Genomic DNA, 26,056 nt, shown 5'->3' with positions numbered 1-26,056 from the left:
TTCTTCAAATTTTCGAATGTCTGAAACTGAAATTGCTGTTTAAATTTGATGTGAACTCAATTCACTTTCTTTAACTGTATTGTTCTAAGCAACAGCCAGTCAAATCGATTCCCTTCAATAATGACATTTAAGAGTGCATTGACAATGCATTATCTGCACCGGGGCAGGAAAATAAGGGAACATGCGGAGAAAATGATCAACTTTCTGTTGCGAGACCGAGCGAGATGGACATCATGTTCCTGAATTGGCTATGAGGGCTACAGTTTGAGGAAGGTTTCGAATAAAAAACACAATGAGGATTTATGATACTAGTGACAACGTTTTCATGTTAACGAGAAGCTTTTGTACTTCTTCGGAAGGTAGTGTTGCTTATTTTCAGCTCTGAAACACATTTCTTGAGTCTCCTTGGACACAAGTGATTCTTCAAAAGGCTTCAAATTAGTAAAAATAACAGCTCATGCGAAAAAAGAACACCTAACAAAAATGTATTAAATAACTTGTTTTAATACTTTAGAACTATAGCTTTCAATAAAGGATCAAAACAATATTTTAACAATTTATTTTGTACAAAAAGTAGCAGTATTTGACACAGCAATATCATCTGCTACACTCAGACAGTGCACATTCTGAACCTTTGCGTACATTTTGAATTGTAGGCTAAATAAGCATTGATCAAAATGCTGCAAACCAAAAACTCGCTTTTCTTAAAAAAAAAGTTAAAAATTAGATATCAAGTCTCGTTAATATTGCTTTCATCATTGTTGACTGAAAAAACAACCCCATAACTTTATACAGGATTAAAAAAAATATATTAACAAATCCCAAGAACAGGCTGCTACAACACTGCCGTACAGTCAAACAATCATATCCAAATCTTTGCGTACTTAATAGCAGCATTATTTTCAATGAACTGTGTGCAACTAAACATAAGAAATATCAAAGAAATTAATGACTTACTACAATCTGGAAAGGAGGGAAAACAAGATGAAAACATTGAGTAAATGAATAGGTACGAAAATTTACAAATATGTACATCAGTTTCCCATTCGAGCCCCAACAAGAATGTTAACTTATGTTAACATTGTGCATTATTTTTTTTTTGGGCGGATAGAATTTCTACTTCATGGTATACTGCATGCGTGTGAAACAAAGGGTCAGAAGATATTTATCTACACAAGTATTTTTTTAAGGTAGACAGCTGAAAAATAAATGTGTCACTTTGTAAACACACACAGACAGTTGTAAATTTTTTTTGCGGCCAGTGCAATATGTGCATTATCTTCTGTATCTTCCCCTGTCTCTATCTCTGTCCCTGTCCCTTATCCGCTCTCGTTCTCTTTCTCGGTCACGTCCTCTGTCACGTTCTCTCTCTCTCCTGTTTTCACGCTCTCTGGGTCGTTCACGCTCTCTTTCTCGTTCTCTTTCCCGAGGTCGGCTCCTTCTGCCACTAACGACTGCTTGTGTACGCCTTAAAAAGTCATCCACTCTCATGTCATAGTCGTGCTTAAAAAGAAAAAAACATGTCAAATCAGACAAAAGCGCGTTACTTAATAGAAGTGTGGTTTTGAGACTATAAACTTTTCTAAACAGAGGAGAATCAGAAAGAGGTATTTGCAGTAAAAAAATGACCAATTTTGCATTACATTTCATAATAGGCTGTCAACTGTTGCTGGGCTGTTTGAATGTCATAAGGAGGAAAGTGGATAGAACCCAATGGAATGGTTTTCTTTTTCAATAAATTGCACCTAATTATTGAACCTTGTGTTTCTAGACTATAACCATGACAAGATGTTAGCCTCCAAATGATCAAAAGCCAATTAATTAAAACGGCTTGAAATATGTAGATGACATTACCTAGATGCTTTACCTACATATGCTGAGTCATACCACAGATCGTGTAATAATTGCAACAGTCCTGTAATGAAATAGAGCTTGAGGTCACATTTCTATTTAGTACTAGAACATTCAGGCTGGTCTGCATTAGCCAAAGGTACGGTGCAATTCATATCCAATATCTATGAAAATAAAGAATGATGGTAGATTTGAAAACCAACATAAGGAAAATTCTTGTACAGCCAAACATGTTCCTAAATAAGATGCAGACGAAACAATTGACGTGTAATCAACCTCTCTAAACATGAACAGAGAAACCGTAACAATTTCACAGCTTTAGTATGTTTACAGTAGATTTAGAGAATCCATAATATACAAATGTAAATGTGCATACTAAAAGAGGGCACACTATCTTTGCTAAAAAATAAACAAATCCATCTAAGTTTGCAGCATCAACTTCAATAAATCAGGCTTATTAATAAGCAAGTAAAAGGTACAGATGTATTGACCTGACTTGAATAAGGGAAGAAGGAATAGGGAATACAAGTATGCTGGTAGAGAAAATTAAGGCAGTTCTACCGCTGCCTGCCTAAGCATCAATGAAGAACAGGAGCCAACTACACCTGTGGAAAATTGATAAAATGGAGGATGGAAAATGGACACTACCAATATGAAAGTAACTCCCATTATCATGTTGAAGGGTGCAAGAGATAACCAGATTCCCATGCTACCAATTGCACCCCTAAGGAGCAACAACTGTGGTGCAGTCAGATTCAACTTTCTGCTCACACACAGTTGCTCTGCAATCAGTCAATACTACTTAAAAATAGTAACAGAAAAATCTTTTCCCATAGCAGCTAATTTAGATCATTCTTAGCTGGTACCTGCGAACTACAAATGCATTCATAGCGCAAATACACCCAAAATTCTATGTCAAAGGAATCAAAGCATGATCAATAATACCTTCGAGACGCTCTCCAGTATTTCAATGGTTTATTTTCTGATGCCTTTAATGAGTCCTGATAATTTGCTTTATAATTTTTGCTAGAGTGACAACAAATTGACTGTACTGCGTTTTATACACAAATATTGAACTATCACACGTTCTACAAAATCAAACATCTGCAGCATAATTTACAGATCTTAACCACAAACGAATGACTTTTTATTAAATGTTAAAAGCTATAGACATTTTTCTAAAGCTAACTTTTTTTCAGTTGCTTAATGTCAGAGCCACTGGAATTATGTGGCAGGGGAGGGCCAAATTATGTGGCAGGGTTGAGTAAATTATGCGGCAAGAAAAAAATGATGTAGCACATTTTGTAATAGCATTACTTTGTCTTTTTTTTACACTTGTTAACACTGTCTGGGCATTGATTGCAACTCAGCACCAGTTTAATATAAACAAAAACAACAGCAATAAGCAACAGAAAGGTGCCCAGTCAACTTTTGCAAAGGGCCTTCACAGCATGACGACACCTCGCTGCATTTTTAATGATTTCTGAACCGCTGGAGCTACAAATATTTTTTTTTTGTTAAAATATAAAGATTAGGCAACAGATGATAGGTTATGTGGCAAATACATAATCATTCACACACAAAAAAAAACCTTGGCCACACAGTCACTTCATTCCAGTGGCCCTGATTAAAGTACTCAGCAATTTCAAGAAACATTCAGGTCTGTTTTGTATCACTGCTCAGATCTATTTTGTATCACTGCATGTGAAGTATCCGATGACCCAATATCTAATGCGGCATAATTGAGTCGCCCATGACAATTAATTTGGCCCTTTCCTGCCACTGAATTCAAATGGCTCTAACTAGGCTTTAATTAAAACACTGAGGCAGCTAATTAATACACATCTGACTAGCATGTTAATTCAGTGTCCATTTGAGTCTGATTGCAAGCCTGCCTTTTGATAAGTGTCAGCATTTTACAGGATTACATTTTTATGTCATTCAATGTTGATAATGTTGGCACATAAATACTGCAAGATGTCCACTTTTGCAAACATCAAGTATAGGGGACTCATAACCGTTCTGAGCCATGCATATTCAAATTAACACAAGGTTGACTTTCAAATGTTAAAATAGGTCATCATGACCTTGAACAAACGAAAGGTCACACAAAGGTTAAAAGCGCCAAGTACGGAACAAATAAATTCAGACACTAAATGTTCCACACATACTTCAGCGGTGATCAGGTTTTAGGTGATGCCACGCTGAAAATAGAACTCTCCATTAAAAAAAAACCAACAAAAAAAATATTCTGACCATACGACAATCAGTTTCTTCACTGTTGCGCTGACCAATTTATAGTGTAAATTAATTTAGCTCATGGATAAAATTACCATGATTCTCAAGATAAATTCAGCCACAAAATGGAGGCAAACGTTTTAGGACTGCCAGTTTGTTAAAAAAGTCACAAATCAAAATATGTACAATTTATTTCTGCAGTCCTTTTGTTGACACTCCATAAATTACAACGTTAACAGAAGCATGGCCTTTGTGCGCTCCCTTTCCTGCTGCTCCCTTGTGACGACTATCAACAAGCAAAGTTAAGAAAAGCTACTCTAAATGTTTTATCAATTCCTTCAGATCTCTATTGGTAAAGTCAACGTATCCCATGTACTTTTAGTTACCAACTTCATACTTCAGAGGAAAACATTTTCTCGTGCTTTGAGAACTCATGACAGGACGATGCTCAAAACGTAAGCTATGCTTTATCCATTATGGGGCATCAATAAGAGAACCGACATAAAATATTAACATTACTTTAATAAATAACGATACTGAACCAGTTATTGGAGAATTATATAGCTACATGGATATACCTGTTTTGCATACTGTAAGCTGTTGAAATGGAAATCTTCATGTTGCCTGCTGTGGCCCCCCTGTACCTAGACGTACAGATTATGAAAAACAATTTGTGAGTGTTTCTCTGCCACGCTGAGCACACCTGAGTGCCACAGCCTCACTAAAATTTTATAATGGCCCCCTGGGAATTACTTCTAACACGTTATCCTAATACAGTCTTAGCTTACTCTCCTATAACGTCACTCTTGTAGCAAATAACACTACCTGTGAGCTATAGGAGCAGGTCCACTTCCAAAAAACGGTGCAAATGAAAATAAGTTACCTACCAAGTAATGATGGTTCCACATAACGCTCGCTTTCAAATTGCTAGTGGCCCATTAAACGATGAAACCCGATTTTGGATTGTGATCATTTGAGTGTTTAGTGTGAATGTTGTGCATTATGTAGACTAATTCGGGCTTAACGGCAGATGTGGCCGTATTTGAAAAGTGTTGGGCCCCAAGCAGGCAGCTACACATGACAGCCTACAGAGGTGAAAGTGAGCACTCGGGGACGCTGATGAGAACACATTTGCATAATTAACTTGGAAGATTACCAGTGTTTGGGCAATGTAGGCGTTTAATGGTGAGAAGGGTTCAAGTTAAAATTTGAGAGGCGAGGCGGATTGGATGAGAGTCGACATTCTAGCAGAGGTTGCATTCAGGTTTATTTGAGGTCAGTGATCGACAGAGGTCAATACCGATGTCCAGGAATTTACTTCAGGTGAATGTAGTGGGTTGAAAACATTGTATTGTTTCTTTAACAATTTTTCGATTAACTTGTGGCAGTGTTTCTGTGGGAGGATGAATGACTTTTTGGATTTAGTTGGAGGAAATTAACGACCATCCAATCTTGCTGTTCTTTTAAACAGGTTTTCAGAATGTGGATAACTTGTATAAAATTACTTGACAAATAGATTGGGTGCTGTGAGCATAGTGATGGATTTTTACACCTATTCATTCCATGAGGTCCTTCAACAGCTCCTTATGGAGGTTGAATAGCATGGGTGCGAGACTAGACCCTAGTGGGACACGGCACAATATCATTGTTGGGTTAGAGGTGACTATGCCTGGTCTTCCCAGTTGTTTCTAACTGGTGAGAAAGGAGGTGAACCAAATTAGAACTTTTACGCTGAAGCACACGAAGGTGAGGAGGATTTAAGATTGCATTGCAAGACATTTTGATTGATATTCTCAATCAAGGGTAGTGGATGATAGGTCTGTGTAGGAAGTGGGCTCTTTATATACCAAAAAGAGGTATATTGTGTAGAGTCCAGGTAAACCTTATGAATGAACAAGGCTTGCTTTAACTATTTTAAAGTGATCTTGTTGTAGTAGTGTGGTCGAGCAGCCTTAGGCTGATCAAAGAGGAGGAGGTCACCAATTTAGAAACCTAGCACGTATTTTTATACAATTGTTTGCTCCAAGAACTTCATTAGTGGGTAAGTACTGTTTAAAATAGCAGTTTTTAAGAAAACAGATAAATATATTTGTATTGTCTCTAATGCTGTAATGTTATCCTATGGGGAAAACATACTGCATACAAGTTACTTAGCAGCGACTTACAAAACAGGTCTTCTGAAGTTAAGCTAAATACGGTGCAAGGTCCAAGGCAGGACACAAAGGTCACCTAGGGAGGCTCTGGGGCATCAGGGTGAAGAGGGTTTTTTGCCGCCGGGTGCCCCGTTGGTTTCAATGGGAAGTGGTCCAGGGATAAAGGCAGCAAGCAGGAAGGGGTGGGGGGAGAAGAGGGGTAGCAGTCCGGCTGAACCAACGGGTGGGGAGGGCTCATACTCATGATACTCCTTGGGCACGTAAGGACACCTTTGGTCTACTTATTCTCAGGCTGTGGGGCTTGGTGCAGTGGGGTCTTGAGGCGTCCGGTTTTCACTGCAGGAGCCACTCACGGTAGAGGGGGCATGCACCAAGAGGCTGCAGGTGGGAGTACAGTCCAGGCAAACTCAAAGTGTTGTTAATTCTGGAGTGTCTTAGGATCTCACTGGCACAGTTGGTCCACTTCGGCTAGGGGGCATGGGCGTAGTGGTGCATTCTGTTGTCAGGCTTTTGGAAATCCTGAGTCCTTGCAGTTCTTCTTGGGTGCTTGCCGGGGAGCAGCTCTGCTATTCAATGTGATATCCTGGTTGCTTCTCAAAGTACTGGCAGCCCTCCCACGCTTTTGTAAGCGGAGCAGCTGCAGGACAGCAGGCAGGTTGTCAGAGTTGGCACCAAGTCAGTTGCTGCTCCTCAGTTCTTGCTTTTCACAGCTCTTTTACGTGTCCTTCTCTTCAGGTGGGTAGAACCTGATTCCCTGGTGTCAGGGTCTCCCCAAAATACAACATTTAGGGGTTTAAAAGGAGTCAAGGGTGGTAGCCAAAGGGCTACTCACCCTTGGGGTCACTACATCCATCTATATGACCACTTCCTGAGGGAAGAGGTCATAACCCGATCACAGAATTCCAAAGTCTGCCATCACCAAGATGGGGGAATCTTCCTTAGGGCTGTGCCTGGCAGTGCACCAGGTCTCCATGCACGTCTAATTTCCTGCCTGTCCTGGTGCCAAAAGAGCCCAGGGGACTGGCATTTCCAATCTGTGAAAGACGTAATCACATATCAAAGACAGCAGAGGCATTTGAAGCCTCCTGCCTTGATATGCGGATTACTGAACCATCAAGCTTGGAGGAGGTGACGCAACCTCCGGCCAGAGAAGGCATTGTTTCTGCGCTCAGAGTGTGTAAGCTCTCACCTGCAGGGGGTCAGAAACCGGTCTGTGGTGGCAAGCTGGTCTACACCAGTCAACAACTCACCAGAATCTGGTAGGTTTTCAGAGGGCACCCCTAAGGTGCCCTCTGTGTGAATGTATTAATAAACCCCAGCTCACCAGAATCTGGTAGGTTTTCAGAGAGCACCCCTAAGGTGCCCTCTGTGTGCATGTATTAATAATCACACCACTGGAATCAGTGTAGGATTATTAATACAAGGTGTTTGATACCAAACACCATAGATTTCAGTGAAGCCATCTTGTAGCTGGAGAACTCGTTATTACCTGTGTCCAACACATGTACTTAAAATGGCTTCTCCGTTCACTTGTGACATTTAAGAATTGGCTTATACAACACATGGCCTATCTGCTCATGCAGATCTGTCCACACGTGTAGTATAGTGCACCCTACCATAGGGCTGTAAGGGTGGCTTACTGCATGCATTGTTTGTAGGCATGGCACACAGTGATGTGCCATGTAGTGTTTTCACTTTTATTTATCTGCACCAAGACACGCAGCCTGCAACGACAGTCTACATGAGTTAGGTGAGGGGTCCCTTCGGGTGGCACAAAACGAATATGCTACTTACCAGTATGCATCTGTTGTTGGCATGTAGGGCTGCTGACATTCATATCTATTGCATTAGATTGCCGCCTAGTGTTGGGTCCGGATGATTGCACATTGTTGTCCTGGAGAAGTCTTCGAAGTATCACAGGATAGGTGGCTCCTCCCCTGGACTACAGTGCGCATGGGCATCCTCTCCATTCTCAGATTGTTTTTCGCCATTGTGGCAGAGATGGAGTGTAATACAGTGAGCGATGTCCATGCTAAATAGAAATTCTGAATGCTACAGCTGCAACAGGCGCCGGGGAGGAGGGTGGGCGATATGAATGTCAGCAGCCCTACATGCCAAGAACAGATGCATACTGGTAAGTAGCATATTCGGTTCGAGGCATGTGGGCTGCTGAATTCATATCTATTGCATAGAATACATAGCAGTCCCTCCATTAGCGGCGGCCGCCCGTGCCAGCTGCAGCAGTCTGAAAAAGAGTTTTGAGAACAGCCTGTCCTACAGCTGCCTGCTGTCTAGAGTGTACATCTACGCAGTAGTGTTTCGTAAATGTATGAATAGTGGACCATGTGGCTGCTCTACATATCTCTTCCAGTGGAATGTTCCCTAGGAAAGCCATGGATGCTCCTAACTTGCGTGTGGAGTGTGCACGTGGAGGGATCGTTAAAGTGCGTTTAGCTTTTTCATAGCAAATTTGTATACACTTAACGATCCATCTGGCTATTCCCGATTTTGAAATGGGATTGCCTCTATGCTGTGGAGCGAAGGCGACGAACAGTTGTTTCGTTTTTTTGAAATCTTTAGTTCTGTTTATATAATACATGAGGGCCCTTTTCACATCTAATGTGTGTAGGCATCTCTCTGCAACATTTTCTGGATTTGGATAGAAGACCGGCAGTTCTATGGTTTGGTTCATGTGGAACTGCGAAATCACCTTAGGCATAAAAGTGGGGTTTGTACGTAAAACAACTCTGTTTGGGTGAACTTGTATGAATGGCTCTTGAATGGTTAGCGCCTGGAGTTCACTAACTCTTCTGAGTGAGGTAATGGCTACTAAGAAAGCCACTTTCCAGGTTAAAAATTGAATCTCACAGGAATGTAGAGGTTCAAAGGGTGGCCCCATGAGTCTTGTGAGAACCAGGTTGAGGTTCCAGACTGGTGAAGGTGGAAGTCTTGGAGGGATTACTCTTTTGAGTCCCTCAAGAAAGGCTTTAATTGCAGGTACTCTGAATAAGGATAGATGCTGCCTGTTTTGCAGGTAGGCTGCTACTGCGGATAGATGTATGCGGATGGAACTGTAAGCCAGATTACATCTGTATAAATGCAGCAGATAACAAATAATGTTTTGAATAGATGCATCTAGTGGGTTAATGTCATTATTGTTGCAATATATGACAAACCGTTTCCATTTCGCCGCATAACATGCTCTAGTCGTGGGTCTTCTTGCCTCCTTTATGATATTCGTGCAGTCTGGGGGCAAGTTGAGGTATCCAAATTCTAGGACCTGAGGAGCCAAATCGCCAGGTTGAGCTGTTGCGGATCTGGGTGCTGAATTTCGCCATGGCTCTGCGTTAAAAGTCTGGGTGTTAGTTGTAGCCTTTGATGAGGCACCACGGAAAGTTCCACGAGCGTGGTGTCCCACGGTTGGCGTGCCCACGTTGGAGCAACCAGGGCGAGCGTCATCGAGTGTTGCCTCAGTTTGCGTGCCACTAGCGGAATTAATGGCGCTGGGGGAAAAGCGTACGCAAACCTGCCTGACCAGTTCATCCATATCGCATTGCCCTGTGACCGCGGATGTGGAAACCTGGCGGCGAAGCTTTGGCATTTTGCGTTTTCCCTTGTGGCGAATAGGTCTATCTCTGGATGCCCCCACTGATGGAAGTACGGCTGGAGTACTGATGGATGTATCTCCCACTCGTGCATCTGGTGGCTGTGCCTGCTGAGCAGGTCCGCCATTTGGTTGTTCTTGCCTGGGAGGTGTTCCGCCATGAGGAAGATGTTCCTCTGAATGGCCCACTTCCACATGCTCTGAGCCAGGTGAGACAACTGTGGAGAGTGCGTTCCTCCCTGCTTCTGTATGTAGTACATGGCAGTCATGTTGTCCGTCCGGATCAGCACGACTTTGTTGCACAGATGTACTTTGAAGGCTTTTAGTGCCATGAAGATTGCCATCAACTCTAGAAGGTTGATGTGCATCTTCTTCTGCTGTGTCATCCATAGTCCCTGCACTGTGTAATGGAGTACATGAGCTCCCCATCCCTGGAGAGATGCGTCCGCTGTCAGTATAATCTGTGGCACAGGCTCCTGGAACGGTCGGCCCTTGCAAAGGTTTTGTGGATTCCACCAATGCAGAGAGATGTATGCCCGACCGCTCACCCACACTAGGTCTTTTAACTGCCCTTGAGCCTGGTTCCACTGACGTGCCAAGCACTCCAGAAGCGGGCGCATATGTAGTCTCGCATGCGGGACTATGAAGATGCAGGAGGCCATCATGCCTATCAACTGCATGAACACTTTTGCCTGAAGCGAGTGTTGAGGTCTGAACTTTTGTATCAGCAATTGCATGCTGTGTATCCGCACTGAATTTGGCTGAGCTTTGACTGCCAGAGTGTCTATCGTTGCGCCCAGGTACTGCCGTACGCGGGCGGGTTGAAGATGTGACTTGGGGTAATTCAGTGAGAATCCCAGATCGTGAAGGAGGTGAATGGTGTTGGACACTTGGCTGGCACACAGCTGGGCCGACTTTGCTTGAATAAGCCAGTCGTCCAGATAAGGGTAGACATGTATGTGCTGTCTCCTTAGGTGTGCCGCCACTGACGCCAGACACTTTGTGAATACTCTGGGCGCCGTCGTCACTCCGAAGGGGAGGACCTTGAACTGGTAGTGTTGATCCAGAATGGTGAACCTGAGATACTTTCTGTGGGAAGGGTGCATGGGAATGTGGAAGTACACATCTTTGAGATCCAGTGTTGCGAGGAAATCTCCCTGACGTAAAAGCGGTAGGACTTGCTGTAAGGTGAGCATGTGAAAGTGCTCTGAAAGAATGTATTGGTTCAGAGGTCGTAGGTCGAGTATGGGCCTGAGAGACCTGTCCTTTTTTGGAATCAAGAAGTACAGAGAGTACACCCGTTTCTTGCTCCGCTAGAGGCACGAGCTCTATGGCTCCTTTTTGCAGCATACTGACGACCTCTTGCTGCAATAAGAGTAAGTGCTCTGCGGACATAGGACGGTGTCTTGGTGGAATGTTGGGTGGAGTGGCTGTAAGCTCTAGACAATACCCGTACTGTACAATATCTCGTACCCACCTGTCTGTGGTGATGGATTTCCATACAGACAGGAACTGTTGTAGTCTCCCCCCGACAGGTGTTAGATGGTCGGGGGGCAGTGACAAGGCGTCACCGTTTGGTATTGGCAGAGGATCTGGAGTTGTTGTTTCCTCTTCCTCTGCCCTTGATGTTATTTCCTCTATATCCACCCCTGGGATTTTTATTGTAGGTGGATTGTGTACCACCCTTGTTATACTGCGTTTGTTGGGTGTTTTGGCCCTTTGAGGGTCCCCTGTTATTGGAGCGACGAAAGGAACCACCCCGAAACTGCTGCAACTGCAGAGCTCCCATGGATTTTGCAGTTTCCGTGTCTTTTTTAATTTTTTCTAGGGTGGCATCAACTTCAGGGCCTAACAAGAAGTCAGTGTTAACTGGCTGATTAAGAATGGTGGTCTGTATTTCTGGTTTGAAACCAGAGATCCTTAACCAAGCATGTCGCCTTAGCATGACCCTAGTGTTTATAGCCCTAGCTGCAGTGTCAGCTGTGTCTAGTGCACACTTGATGGAAGCGTTGGAGATCAGCTTCCCCTCCTGAACCAACAGCTCTGCTCCTTCCTTGAATTGTTCTGGGAGGTGCTGTAATAATGTCTCCAGAGTATCGTAGTGTGACCTATCATATCTGGCCAGAAGCGCCTGAGTATTAGCAATACGCCAGATGTTTGCAGCCTGTGCTGCCACTCTTTTGCCAGATGTTTCCAGTATCTTTGACTCCTTATCAGGCAGAGGCGCCTCTCCCGTTGTCTGCGAGTTCGCCCTCTTTCTTGCATTTGCAACCACCATAGAGTCCAAAGGCAATTGACCTTTAATATAGGTAGGATCCACGGGTGCCGGCCTATACTTTTTTTCTATCCTCGGCTTAACTACCCTTGCTCTAGTATTTACTTAGAAAATGTCTTGGCGTGTTTAAGAACACCCATGAGCATTGGTAGTGTCTTTACTGTTCTTTCGGAAGTTGAGAAAGTGTCCACAAGGAAGTCCACTTCCACAGTATCACTATGAAGATCAACATCATGATTTAACGCAGCTCTTTCGATTAAAGCGTTGAAAGCTGTAGTGTCTTCAGTTGGTGATGTTTTGACATTGTAGACCGTAGTATCAGGGTCATTTTGCGTGTTGCCTGGGTCAGCAGGGTCTGCCCATGGGTGGTTCTGATCATCACGACCAGTATCCATCATAACGTCATCAGCATCATCATCGTCACATGCCCCTGTATCTGAGTATGTAGGGGAAAAGGATTGAGGCTCCTGCTCATATGTGTGCAAGTGTTCGACCATCACTGGTGACCCCCTCTTTTTCTTAAGAGGAATCCTGAAAGACTCCATGGGTTTTTCTGGGACTATTTTCCTTTTGTAGATAGACAGTCTCCCCGTTTCCGAGTCGATGAACTTCCTCGGTTCTCGATCCTCCGTCTCGTATGCAGGCCTGTGTGTCAATGCAGGTCTTTTTATGGGGTCAATGCTCTGTTTTGGCTCGAACATCTTTGGCCTCACTGGCGGTGGTAAAGCACAAGTTACTACTTGTGTAACGATATATCTGTAAGAGACGTTAGTTAGTATTAGATTCCTTACCTTAGAATATCCCCAGGCGTCAGACTGGATCCGGAAACTTTTGCTTAGCAGTACCCTTGCGCGTCGGTAGGCGTCGTCTGCGGCTCCGCGTCCGTCGTCGGCGTCGTGATGACGTCGGAGTACTTAGACGCCGCCTCCGCGTGCTGACGTCAATTCTTAGACACAGTTTTTCCGCACCAGAAACGCAGAGCCATGTTAAAAACCAACACTGGTGCCATTGAAACTAGGGCCCTGAAGGGGGACAACCCTAACCCTAGATATTGGTTCGCAGAACGGGGAGGATGGGTGGGTCGGTAAGGAATCTAATACTAACTAATGTCTCTTACAGATATATAGTTACACAAGTAGTAACTTGTGCATCTGAAAGAGACACGTTAGTATTAGATTCCTTACCTTAGAATAGATACCCCAGCAATACCAACCCCGGTGGTGGGTCTGCGAACCAATAATCACACCAGGAAGTCCTGGAGGACGGAACGGCCAAAGAAGCCATCCCTCCGGACTTGGCTGTCCAGGCAGTAGTGTCTCGCAAACGTGTGCAGCGATGCCCACGTAGCTGCCTGACAGATGTCTTGTAAGGGCACACCCCTGCCCAGGGCAGTGGTAGTCGCCGTGGCTCGGGTGGAATGAGCCTGTAATCCAGCCGGGGGCTCCTTCCTAGCCAAAGAGTAGCATGCCTGGATACACAAGATGATCCACCGGGAGATGGTCCTCTTGTGCACCGCTTTCCCCTTCTTAGCGCCCACGTAACCAACAAAGAGTTGGTCATCCACCCGGAACTGGCGTGTGCGACTCAAATAAAATGAGAGCGCACGTTTTGGGTCCAGACGGTGGAGCCGCTCTTCCTCTTTAGAGGGATGCGGTGGCGGGAAGAAGGTTGGCAAGGTGATAGACTGCCCGATGTGGAAGGCCGAGACAACCTTGGGCAGGAAAGAAGGTTTGGTACGTAGCGCCACTTTGTCCGGATGGACAGAAAGGAAAGGTGGAGTACAAGAAAGAGCCTGGAGCTCACTCACTCTCCTGGCAGAGGTGATGGCAACCAGGAAAGCCGTCTTCAAGGTCAGAAGGCGAAGAGGACAGTTGTGAAGTGGCTCAAAGGGAGCGCACATCAGAAAGGTAATAACCAGGTTCAAGTCCCACTGAGGCATCACAAACGGAACAGGAGGGAACGTGTGTGTGATGCCCTTAAGAAATCTGTTTACAATAGGGGACTTGAACAAAGAAGGCTGATCAGGTAGCCGCCGAAAGGGCAGAAAGATAGCCCTTGATAGTGCCCAGAGCAGAGCCCTGCTGGGCAAGAGAAAGAAGGAAGAGAAGAACCTCAGAAAGAGGGCCAGCAAGAGGATCCACAGCCTTTGCTGTGCACCATGCCACAAATCTGTTCCACCTGCAGGCGTATACCGACTTTGTGGAGGGACGCCTGGCTGCCAGAATGACGTTACAGACTTCAGGAGGCAAGTCAAATGGCCTCAACTGTCGCCGCTCAGTCTCCAAGCATGGAGGTGGAGACTGGACAGGCTCGGGTGGAGGACCGTCCCCTGCTGCTGCGACAGAAGGTCCTCTTGAAGAGGCAGACGAACCGGGGGATCGACTGACATATTGAGTAGCTCTGGATACCAGTACCTTCTCGCCCAGTCCGGAGCCACAAGGATGACTTGGGCCCGGTCGCGCTTGATCTTCTTCAGCACTCTGGGCAGAAGTGGTATAGGCGGAAAGGCGTACAACAGACCGCAACTCCACACGCGACGAAAAGCGTCTCCGAGCGAGTGCCGCCTCGGAAATTCCAACGCGCAGAACTGATGACATTGCGCGTTCTCTTCGGTGGCGAATAGATCTAACCAAGGCTCTCCCCATCGCTGAAAGAGGCCTTGCGCCACGTCCGAGTTCAGACGCCATTCGTGATCCATCATGCACCGACGGCTGAGCTCGTCCGCCCTGGCGTTCAGAGAACCTGCCAGGTGTTGAGCCACCAGGGTCACGCCCTGGCGTTCCAGCCATTGCCAAAGGCGAAGAGACTCCTGGCAAAGGGTCCACGACCCCACTCCGCCCTGCTTGTTGCAGTACCACATGGCGGTGGTGTTGTCCGTGAACACCTGCACTACACTCCCCCGGACAGAGGGGAGGAATGCCTTCAGTGCTAGACGAATCGCCCGCAACTCCAACAGGTTGATGTGGAGCCGGGCCTCCGCCGGAGACCAGAGGCCTCTGATCTCCGCCTCTCCCATGTGGCCTCCCCAGCCCTGGAGGGACGCGTGCGTCACAACTACGTGCTCCGGTTGGGGAAGGGAGAGGGATCTGACGCTGACCCAATCGCGGTTTGTGAGCCACCACTGCAGCTGTCTCGCAGTGCCCTCCGAGATCACGACGTGGTCGGACAGATTGCCCTGATGCTGGGCCCACTGAAACTTCAGGTCCCACTGCAGAGCCCGCATCTGCCACCTGGCGTGATGCACCAGAAGGATGCAGGAGGCCATCAGCCCCAGAAGCCGCAGCGTCAACCTGACCGAGACAACGGCTGAAAGATGGGAATCAGAGCCTGAATATCCCGGACCCGCTGTTCGGGTGGATAAACCCGAAACTGCGCCGAGTCCAGAACCGCTCCGATGAAGAGGAGCTTCTGAGAGGGACACAGGTGTGACTTTGGCACATTGATGGAGAACCCCAGCTGGTGCATGAGATCTGCCGTAGTCTGGAGGTGGCTGACGACTGTCAGGGGCGAGCCCGCCTTCAACAGCCAGTCGTCTAGGTAGGGGAAGACTGAAACCCCGAACCTGCGCAGATGAGCTGCGACCACCGCCATCACCTTTGTGAACACCCGTGGGGCGCTGGTAAGGCCGAAGGGGAGCACGGTAAACTGAAAGTGCTCGTGGCCAACCGTGAACCGCAGGTAGCGTCGGTGGGCCGGCAGGACGGGGATGTGGAAATAAGCGTCCTGCAAGTCCAACGCTACCATCCAGTCTCCAGGGTCCAGGGCAGCTAGGACCTGAGCCAGTGTCAGCATCTTGAACTTCTCCTTCCGGAGGAAGCCGTTGACGTTCCGTAGATCCAAGATAGGGCGTAGGCCCCCTTTGCCCTTCTTGGGTACCAGAAAGTAGTGGGAGTAGCAACCACACCCTACTTCTGGCCCAGGAACGCGCTCGATGGCCCCCTGGGCCAAGAGGGCCGTAACTTCCTCCTGCAGAAGTCGCAAGTGATCCCCCGATACACGGTGGTTCTGCGGTGGCATGGCTGGAGGAGTCGCCTCGAAGGGGAGGGAATAGCCCCTTCGGACGATTTGCAGCACCCACCTGTCCGAAGAGACAGTGCGCCAGTGGAGGTGGTGATGGCGAACCCTGCCCCCCACTGGCGTCACATGGGCCTGAAAGCACGGACTAGGAGGGTTTTGAGGCGGATGCTGCGGGGGAAGGTGTGGACTGACCTCGCCGCTGCCCCCGACCGCCCGGACGGCGGTTCCCACGGCCGCCACCGCGTTGGGTATTGCCCTGCGGAGCGTGGCTGGCGGCGCGTGTGGGCGCACCCCTTCCGTGGCCACGAAAGGAGTGAAAGGCAGCCGATGGCTGGCGCTGGCCCGAGAGGCCCAAGGACTTGGCCGTAGCCCTGGAGTCCTTAAAGCTCTCGAGCGCATGGTCTGCCTTGTCGCCAAAGAGGCAACGGCCATCGAACGGCATGTCCATGAGTGTGCTCTGGACATCAGCCGAGAAGTTGGCGGACCTCAGCCAGGCGTGGCGTCTGACCGCCACCGTCGTTGCCATCGCTCTACCCAGCGAGTCGGTGGTATCCAGCCCACACCTGATGGAATACTTGGCTGCATCCCGGCCCTCCACAAGGGCTTGGCCGAGTTTGGCCCGTACCTCCAACGGACACTCTGGCAGCACTTCCGCGACCTTATCCCACACAGAGTGGGTGTAACGTCCCAAGAGGCAGGCGGTGTTGGAAGACCGCAGGCCTAGACTAAGGGATGAGAAAATCTTCTTCCCATACTGGTCATACCTCTTGGATTCCCTGTCCGACGGGGCCGACGGGAATGCGGTCTGGGAATTGGAGGCCTGGATGACCAGGCTCTCGGGGGTAGGGTGGGAGGACAGGAAACATGGGTCGCCCGGGGCTGGGCGGTGGCGTCTGGCCACGTTCCTATCTACGGGCGAACCCGTAGCGGGCTTGGACCAAGTGCCCAGAAGAACGTCGGTCAAGGCCTCATTAAAGGGCAGCAGAGGCTCGGCCGAGCTTGACTGCGGTTTAAGGACCTCAGTGAGGAGGTTAGTCCTCACAGCCGCGACGGGGAGCTCAAGGCCCAAGGCCTTGGCAGCCCTCATCAGCACCACACTATAGGTTGCCCCCTCCTCCGAAGCCACGGTAGGAGGGGAGACAAAACCAGTGTCTGGAGAGGTGTCCAGGCCACTGGCCTCCCCAAGGTCTCCTGTCCAGTCCTCATGAGACTGACACTCCCTGGTCAGAGGGTCCTCAGACCCCTCCCAGTCCTCTTCATCACCCATCTCCTGAAACTCAGGGTTCTCAACTAATGGGGCCTGTTCATAAAAGTGAAAGTCACCCAACGGCGTCTGGAGCGGCGCCCATCGGGGCTGTCCCGACGGCTGAACAGGAACGAAGGTGGGACCGGGGACGGCGCCGGAGGCGACACCTGCGGGTCCGACGCCGGGGAGGTCGTAAGATCCACCGGCGACGAACCAGATCCCGAAGGAGGGTGCAGCGGAGTCGTGCGGCGCCGGGCCCGAAGGCGCCGGCGGGACAACTGAACCCCCCGGCGCCGGGCCCGAAGGCGCCGACGGCGTCGGGATAGAGGGGACCTGCGGCGCCGGGCCCGAAGGCGGCGGCGGGGCCGAAGCACCCGACGGCGTCGGGGCCGGAGCCGCCGACCCGCTAGGGGCCCCAGACGGGTCCGCTGGGCCCGAAGGCGCCGCGGAGCCCGCCGGAGGAGAGAGTTTCCTCATGGCCATGAGGAAGCGCTTGATCTCCTCCTGCGACGCGTTCAGCCCAGGGACCGGAGGGTGTGGAGCTGCACGCGGCGCCCGCGACTCCGACGGAGCCGCGTGGGTGGTGTCACCCGAACCCCCGGCCGCATCGTGCGAGCGTCGGGGGGAGTCCGAAGAGCGATGATGCCGCTTGGACTTCTTGTGCCTCTTACCTGACGACGACTTCGACCCGGAGGAGTGCGGCCTACCCTCGGAACTGTGGTGGCTCCGAGCCCGCGACCTCCCATGGGATCGGGACCTCTCGCGGCGCGGGACTGACTGCCGGAGTTCGAGTCGCCTGCGGGACCGCTCCCGCCTGGCTTTCGAAGAGAGGGCCCGGCAGTCGGAGCAGGCCTTGTCGTCGTGGTCCACGCCCAGACAAGATAAACAGACACGGTGAGGATCCGTGACCGACATCAGGCGGTCGCAATCGTCACAGTGCTTGAAGCCGGGCATCCCTACGGCACCGTCTGGAGTCGAGAGACTCGAAATACAATCAAAAAGTGATCAAAAAAGTTAGTCAAAAATTGACTAGGGTTACTGCTTTTTCCAGATCTGCGCTTGCTGGCGCGGAAAAAAGAAGAACTGACGTCAGCACGCGGAGGCGGCGTCTAAGTACTCAGACGACGTCATCACGGCGCCGACGACGGACGCGGAGCCGCAGATGACGCCTACCGACGCGCAAGGGTACTGCTACGCAAAAGTTTCCGGATCCAGTCTGACGCCTGGGGATATTCTAAGGTAAGGAATCTCTTTCAGATCCGCATTTTATTGGCGCCGACGTAGCGGTGACCAACTTGGAAGCTGTGCCTTTCTTCGGTCCCGCCGACAAAGCCTTGTCTCTGATTCTTTGAATCGACTCCCCGACGTGTAGGGCCATGTCTTGGGCCTTATGCGCCGCATGCGCCGTGGCTGCATCTGACCTGGAACCGACGCTCGACTCCGGTCCCGTCATTGATCGAGGAGTGGAGCTGTGTCACGATTCGAGCTGCGTAGCGGCTCTCTTCGGTGCCGACGTCTTCGACTCGACGATCTTCACCGTGGCCTTTGGCGCCCCGCTACTCGAGGGCCTTCTGGAAGCTCCCCGCATCGAAGTCCCTTATTTGTTTCTTCGGCTCCGAGGGTTCTGAGGCCTTGGCGCCGATTAGAGCCAGTTGCACTTTTGGTTTAGATTTCGACTGTGCTGGCTTTGGTTTCGTTTTCCTGAGATCAACCAAAGTTGGTTTCGAAACCGATGGCTCAATGATAATGTTCGAAGCCGGGCTTTGTTGCGGGGCTGTTGAACTCGAAGGTAGATCTTGGGTAAGGCCTTGTGGCGATCCCTCGACCTGAGCAGTATTGATATTATGTCCATCAGCCCCCGTATCGACGGTTGGGCATAGCTCCTCTGAGCTATCTTCCTCGGCCCCAAGGGCCTGAACGTCGACGTCTCCTACCTCGTCGACGACTTCATAATTCTCCTCGTCTTCCAGATACTCCTCTTCATCGGCCTCATAGTCGGATCCATGCACGGATCCCTGCTCCGATGCTTTATCTTGGTCCGGTATCTCGACGACTTCTTCGTCTCCAGTCCCGAAGATATTATCTGGTTCCGGCGCAGGCCTCTTCGATTGCAATCGAGCCGCGCGTCGGGTCCGAAGAGTCTTCTTAGATCTGAACCGGGCACAGGCCATACATTGGTCTTCATTGTGGTCCGGTGACAAGCATTTGTTGCACACCGGGTGGATGTCCTTGTGCGCATATTTTGCGTTACAAAGCGGACACCTTTTGAAAAGGCCTCGACTCTCCATCGTCGATGAAACTCGATGCGAGAGGTGAATGAAGCCGTCCGATAGCCGATGTCCTGTAGATAAATGTTATCGATACCGATCGAAACGATACCGACGCTCGCGAAAGCCTTTTGGCTTTGAGAAAAAGTTTCCTAACTTGAGCTAAGATTTTAACATCCGAACCCAATGGCGGAAAAAAAGAATCTGAGGATGGAGAGGATGCCCATGCGCACTGTAGTCCAGGGGAGGAGCCACCTATCCCGTGATACTTCGAAGACTTCTCCAGGACAACAATGTGCAATCATCCGGACCCAACACTAGGCGGCGATCTAATGCAATAGATATGAATTCAGCAGCCCACATGCCTCGAACCATGCTGCAGCCCTTAGGGACCCTCTTTAGCCTCCTGGCCCCTAGGTACCACTTACTATTAACTTACAAGCCGGGGGGGGGGGCTAGAGGTATTGCCAATCCTGGAAACAATTATACAGTTTAGGGAAAGAGATCTGGAACTAGAGACCTGGATAGCAGGAACCCAGTGCATGTCCGTAAAGATTGCATCTATTGACTGGCAAAAAGTGGGGTAACCATGTCAAAAAGTGGGCCTATCCTACAGTCTGTAGTTTGACAGGATATCTGTTATAATCAAATTTCCTTGGTCAGGTCAGATTTCAGTGATAGCATAAAGTTACGCCCTGTCTCTTTGAAGAGGAGGCAGTTATTTGTATGATTCAAGATGGTGTCACTGTAATATTAGGATGGTTGTGAGTTTATAATTATTAAGAATAGGATATCTTGGAAGGCAGGCAAATTTGGTCATTCAGTCTAATTTGAGGAAAGGGGCTGTTTGAAACATCCGCTGGAATATAGGATTGATTTTCTCACTGAACTGAATTTGGTCATGAATTCTTGCAAATGTCTGCATTTAGATTTGGTTTGAAATTAGGTTAGATTTCGAGTGTGGTTTCAGATTGTTGTGCATTAAATCAAAACAAGTTTTCTGTAGGGGTGGGTTCAATAATAAAGGGTTGTAGCACGGGTTGGGAATTTTTAGTCTTGAGCAGTGTTACAGCTTGAAAGGGGGCTTTGTCATATCAGAAGAAAAGCAAGTTAGTGCTGGTTACACCATCAAGGTTCTCAACAAGACTAGTTACTTACCTGTAAAAATCGATTTGAGCTAGAAGCTTCTAGATTCACATCCTGTAATTTCGCCGTCCAGTAGTTCGAACCCAGAAATGTTTCTAGCTCACATTTAGACATCAATATCAGGTGGAGTCCTTACAACTAAGCAGGCCATTGATCGTGAGTTCACAATAGCATGTATGCACCTTGACTTCCATTTTAGATTTCTTCTTTCTCTACATCTTCTGCTCTCCTTCAATGGAAAGACAGAAGGGCCACATACAAATCTAGAAGAGCTTCAAGCTGAAAAATGGTTATTAGGAGGTTTGGCAGACAAAATAGTTTTTTAGACTTACACGCTGTGCATCTATCCCTCCACATAGTGGTTGGATCTGGAATTGTGTCTTGTCCTGCTTTTCTTTTTGTGTGTGGAGGCTTCGTTGACCAACATTTAGTACTAAGTTCATTCCTTTCTGACATCAGAAGTTCCTGTACGTGGTCATCTTCAGATTCTCTTTTCTCCTGGCGCCTGTACCAGCTGAACATTCCTTCTGTTGAAGTGTTGATTACCTCTCCTGTTTACTTTACTTCCTTTTACAGGGAGGTGGGTGGGTCGCAACTGATTCTTGAAAACGTTTCAGGCTACAAAACTACTCCTACTGGTAAGTAACCATTCTGTTTTGAAGCATGAATCCTTTTCTGGATTCACATCCTTAAGGCATCGAGAGAATCTTTTCCATTTTGCTGTGTAACACTTCCTTGTAGGTTTCCTGGCTTCTCGGCGCACTGCCATTGTGCTCTGGAAGTCTGGTGTGAGCGAATTTTAAGTCCTTAGGAGCCATCCTGCCAGGCTTAGGCTCTCTGGTTCTTGGTATAGTACCTTTCCGTTTTGCATGGTTTAGAGGTCATTTCTCTTTGGGAACCTGTGCATTGTCCCTTGAGTTATCTCCACTATCTGTGAGAACCAAGTTTGCCTGGCCCACTGAGGTGCTATGAGTATTAATGTCATGTGGCTGAGCTTGCATTTGTCGATCACCCTGTGCAGTAGTGGTATTGGGAGAAAACCGTAAGCAAAGATCCCCGACTAGTCTAGCCATAGCGCATTCCCTAGGGACTGTTTGCACGGTTGCCTGGATGCGGTGTGTTGGCATTTTGCATTGTGGGGAGTTGCAAATAGGTTGATTTGCGGGGTTCCACATTTTTTGAATATCTTTTGGATCTACGACTGATTCAATTCCCACTTGTGGGATGGTGAAGTTTGACTGCTCAGCCTGTATTGTATGCTTCAAAATTGTTCTTTCCTGGCAGATGAATTGCTGGTATATCTATTCTCCTAAGAATCGCCCATCTCCATAGCTGTTGTGCTAGTGTTAGACTGTGTTTATGTAAAACATGGTGGTTGTGTTGTCTGTCTGTAGTAACACCTTCATGTACAGCTCTTTCTGAAATGCTTTTAAGGCTAGGAATACTGTTTTTAACTCCAGGAAATTAACGTGCTTTCCTGCCTCCTGCTGTGTCCACAAACCCCTTACAAAGAGGTTGTTCATGTGCACTCCCCATCCAACATGGGAAGCATCTGTCGTGATGGTCACTGTTGGCGTTGGTTGTGTGAAAAGTCTCCCCTGTGCTATGCTTTTTTTCTGTTCCACCATGCCATCTCTTGATGAACTGCCTGTGTGACAACCACTAGATCCTCCCAATTCCCCATTGTTTGTGACCATTGTTCTTGAAGCCATTCCTACAATGGTCTGATGTGCAGTCGAATGTTTGGGAATAAATTATGTATAGTTTACCTGTCGGTGTAGTTTTGCAGCTTGAAGACTTTCTTTATTCACTATCCTGTGCATTATTCCGCTATCTAGTGGTTGGTTCCGGGATTGTAGCCCTTTCTATCTTTTTAGGTCTCGGCTGGCGATAGCACATGTGCTGCTCTTGGCATTCGAGAGCTTCTTGAAATCAATACGGTTCAGGAAGGGGACTTGAAGCTCCGCCCCCTCTTCCCATTGGCTAGCGTCATATTTCAGGCTAAACGCTAGCTTTCTATTGTAAAGGAGGCTTCTTAGTCCCTCCTAGTTACCACCCAGTCCACTTTTGGCCCCGCCCACTGGGACTGGATCGCTTACTGGCGGAGTTACACGTCCCCCTTCATAACTCAGTAAGCACTATTTTATTTTCATTTTCAGTGCGCCGCTACACGGACACCGCGCTCAGATTATTTATATATTTCTTAACTTTTAACACAGAGCAGCGCCCGCTTCAAGGACACCGCGCTCAGTCTTAAAGTTAAGAAATATATAAAGAAACCGAGCGTGGTATCCGTGAAGCAGATCCGCGCTCAGCTTTATACTTAATGCTTGTTTTTCCAGCCGACAAGATAGTGGGACAATTGTGTTTCCAGTGGTTGGAGGGGGAGGAGTGGAAGGGCCTATTCAGCTAGATGTGGTCGAGTGTCTGTTTAATGGCCATCAAAAGTGCACAACGTAAAAACACAATTAGTGCCTTTAACATCAGTGTGGTAAGGTTTATCGTCGAACGTGAACACTATTGCTTTTTTCGCTCTTCTCTGCCTAGCACTGGTTTACAATGACCAAATAAGTGCACCGCAGACAATTGTTATTAACATTTAGTTCCTTGAACAGTACATTTTTAAGCAAGAATAATTGTGCTAATATGGTTTTACAGGCGTAACGCCTCAACATCGATAGTGGCTGGTCACTGTAACTACAAAGTAAAAACTTGTCCGCAAAACTTTTTTGCTTTTGCCGCATTAGAAAAAAAAAGCTACTTTTGCGACGTTCTCCTCGTGGTTTGAGGCCAACGCACATCCGTAATTCAAAGGTCTGCACAGAGGAGTAAGGCAGATTTGACTTAGACAGAAACGAAACGCCATGGTTGAGTGCATCGACAGGCCCGCTGACCGAAAATAAGCCCTCCCACTGATTTCTGAAATGCTCACTGCCACGGGACCTCCCTCTTTCCCAATAAAACTGACACATAACCCTTGACCTGACAACTTGTCTTTCTAGCAGCTAGAACCCGAATGTAGTGTTCCTTGAAGACTGCTAGCTGGCAATTCACTGTAGTCGGCACGCGCACTATTTTCATAAACCGAACTTGTCATGTTTTACACTCCCTACTTCAAAGCCAGCAGCACTCGGAATCAAAGTCTTTCTGTTCATTACAAGTGCTACACTCTCCATAATTTTTACAGCCTTGTCGTTCATCTGATTTGGGTTTCTTTTAACATATGTTACGCCTACAAGATGGGCCCCGGGCATTTGCATGTTATGAACACAATACGGTAAAACTTTTCAAATATGGAAAACGAATAGTTTTCTTACCTGTCGGTGTAGTTTTGCAGCTTGAAGATCTTTCTGGATTCACTATGCTGTGCATTATTCCGCGGTCTTGTGGTTGGGTCCGGATTCGTAGTCTTTTCTTTGTTTTTTTTCTCTTTGCCCAGGTGGGCGTCGGCGTCACACCCCCTTTGGGTGTATTTCCGGTGACGTCGGCATGCTTCCTGCGGAAGCTCCCACTCTTGGGCGCCATCTTCGGGTTCTTTTTTTCCGTGTTTCTTTCGTTTCCGAAGTAATGGCAATGTTCATCTTAGTTTGTATTTACCGCTTTGTACTTTCAAAGTCTATTCTTTAGTTAACCACCTCTTCTCTCTCCAGCCTCATCTTTCTGGCGGAGGTGGGTGGGTTCGCTAGTGAATCCAGAAAGATCTTCAAGCTGCAAAACTACACCGACAGGTAAGAAAACTATTCGTTTTGCAGCGTGAATCTTTCTGGATTCACTATGCTGTGCATAGATTTTGTAGCGGTTTCTCATCTCTGTGGCGGCTGGGTGGAAGATGAGCGTTGGGTGTTGAATATGTGCTGTAGCACCTTCTGTCCCACTTGAGCTTCCTTGTTCATTTGTATGTCCACACAGTAGTGCTTCGTGAACGTGTGCACCGAAGCCCATGTTGCCGCCAGGCATATGTCCTCTATGGGTGTGTTAGCCAGGAAGGCGATTGTAGCGCCCTTCTTCCTGGTGGAGTGGGCACGCGTCCCCTCAGCCAGTTCCTGTCCTGCCCGTTTGTGGCAGAGTTGGATTGTTTGTGCGATCCATCGTGCAATGGTCCTTTTGGTTACTGCTTTGCCCATGAAGCTGTTTGCGAAGGACACAAAAAACTGTTTCGTTTTCCTGTGCCCCTTTGTCCTTTCAATGTAGTGCATGACTGCCCTTCTGGCGTCCAGGGTGTGCAGAGCTCTCTCTGCGCTGGTTGTGGGTTTTTGGAAAAAACTCGGTATCTGTATCGACTGGTTCATGTGAAAATTGGATACCACCTTCGGCATGAAGTGTGGGTCAGTCCTCATCACAACTCTATCGTTGTGTATTTGTATGTATGGTTCTTGTAGCGTCAGCGTTTGAAGCTCGCTTACTCTGCGTAAGGACGTTATCGCAACCAGGAAGGCTGTTTTCATAGTTAGCATCTTTAGGGAGGCCTTGTGAAGTGGTTCAAAGGGCTCTTTCATGAGTTCCGTTAGGACTGTGTTCAAGTTCCATGCAGGTGGCGGCACCCGCTTGGGTGGTGCGATCCTTTTCGCTCCTTCTAGGAGTCTCTTCACCACCTGTGATGTGAAGAAGCTCCTGCACGTTTCTCCCCTTGTGTAGGCTACTATCGCTGCCAAGTGAACTCTTAACGAGGATGAGCTAAGGTTCTTCTCCAGTAAGTGCGTCAGGTACCTTAGCACTGTGGAGTCCCTCTTCATCTTATTGTGGAGTCTTTCCTGTCTGCACCATATTGTGAATCTTTTCCATTTCGCAACGTAGCACTTTCGAGTGCTGGGCCTTCGTGCCTCCCGAAGTACCCTCAGGGTGCTTTCTGGTAGTCTCAAATGTGCGAACTCTATGTCCTCAGGAGCCACGCTACTAGGCTCATGCTCTCTGGCTCTGGATGCAGTACCTCTCCGTTCTGCATGGACAGTAGATCTTTCCTCCTGCTGAATCTGTGGGGTGCACACTGTGTCATCTCCATGATCTGCGAGTACCAGGTCTGCCTCGCCCACTGCGGTGCGACCAGTATCAGTGTCATGTTGCTCGCTCTGCATTTGCTCAGTACTCTGTGCATCAGTGGTATCGGGGGGAAAGGCGTAGGCAAATGTCCTTGACCAATCTATCCATAGGGCATTCCCCAGTGTCCCCTCCTCGGGCTGCCTGGATGCGAAGTTTTGGCATTTTGCATTCTGGCGTGTGGCAAACAGGTCCACCGATGGTGTCCCCCACCTGTCGAACAGG

General features: G+C 48.0%; 1 protein-coding gene across 7 annotated transcripts in view; it reads right to left on the bottom strand.

The window, feature by feature from the left end:
* Positions 1–486: 486 nt before the first annotated feature.
* The window catches only part of YTHDC1 (YTH N6-methyladenosine RNA binding protein C1), a 162,618-nt gene continuing 137,048 nt past the window's right edge, over positions 487–26,056 (bottom strand). For 4 of the 7 annotated variants that reach the window (XM_078676262.1, XM_078676263.1, XM_078676258.1 and 1 more), the window contains one exon: positions 487–1,503. In XM_078676262.1, the coding sequence (XP_078532388.1) occupies positions 1,276–1,503 (228 nt within the window). In that variant the 3' untranslated portion in view covers positions 487–1,275. Of the gene's footprint in view, positions 1,504–4,667; positions 4,734–26,056 lie in introns of all 7 variants that reach the window. The other 3 variants (XM_078676256.1, XM_078676259.1, XM_078676260.1) reach the window with 2 other exon arrangements.

Source organism: Lissotriton helveticus, chromosome 2_1 (assembly GCF_964261635.1).
Source record: "Lissotriton helveticus chromosome 2_1, aLisHel1.1, whole genome shotgun sequence".
Lineage (NCBI taxonomy): Eukaryota > Metazoa > Chordata > Amphibia > Caudata > Salamandridae > Lissotriton > Lissotriton helveticus.
Note: the sequence above shows the minus strand (reverse complement) of the source record. Positions and strands in the feature narration are given on the sequence as shown.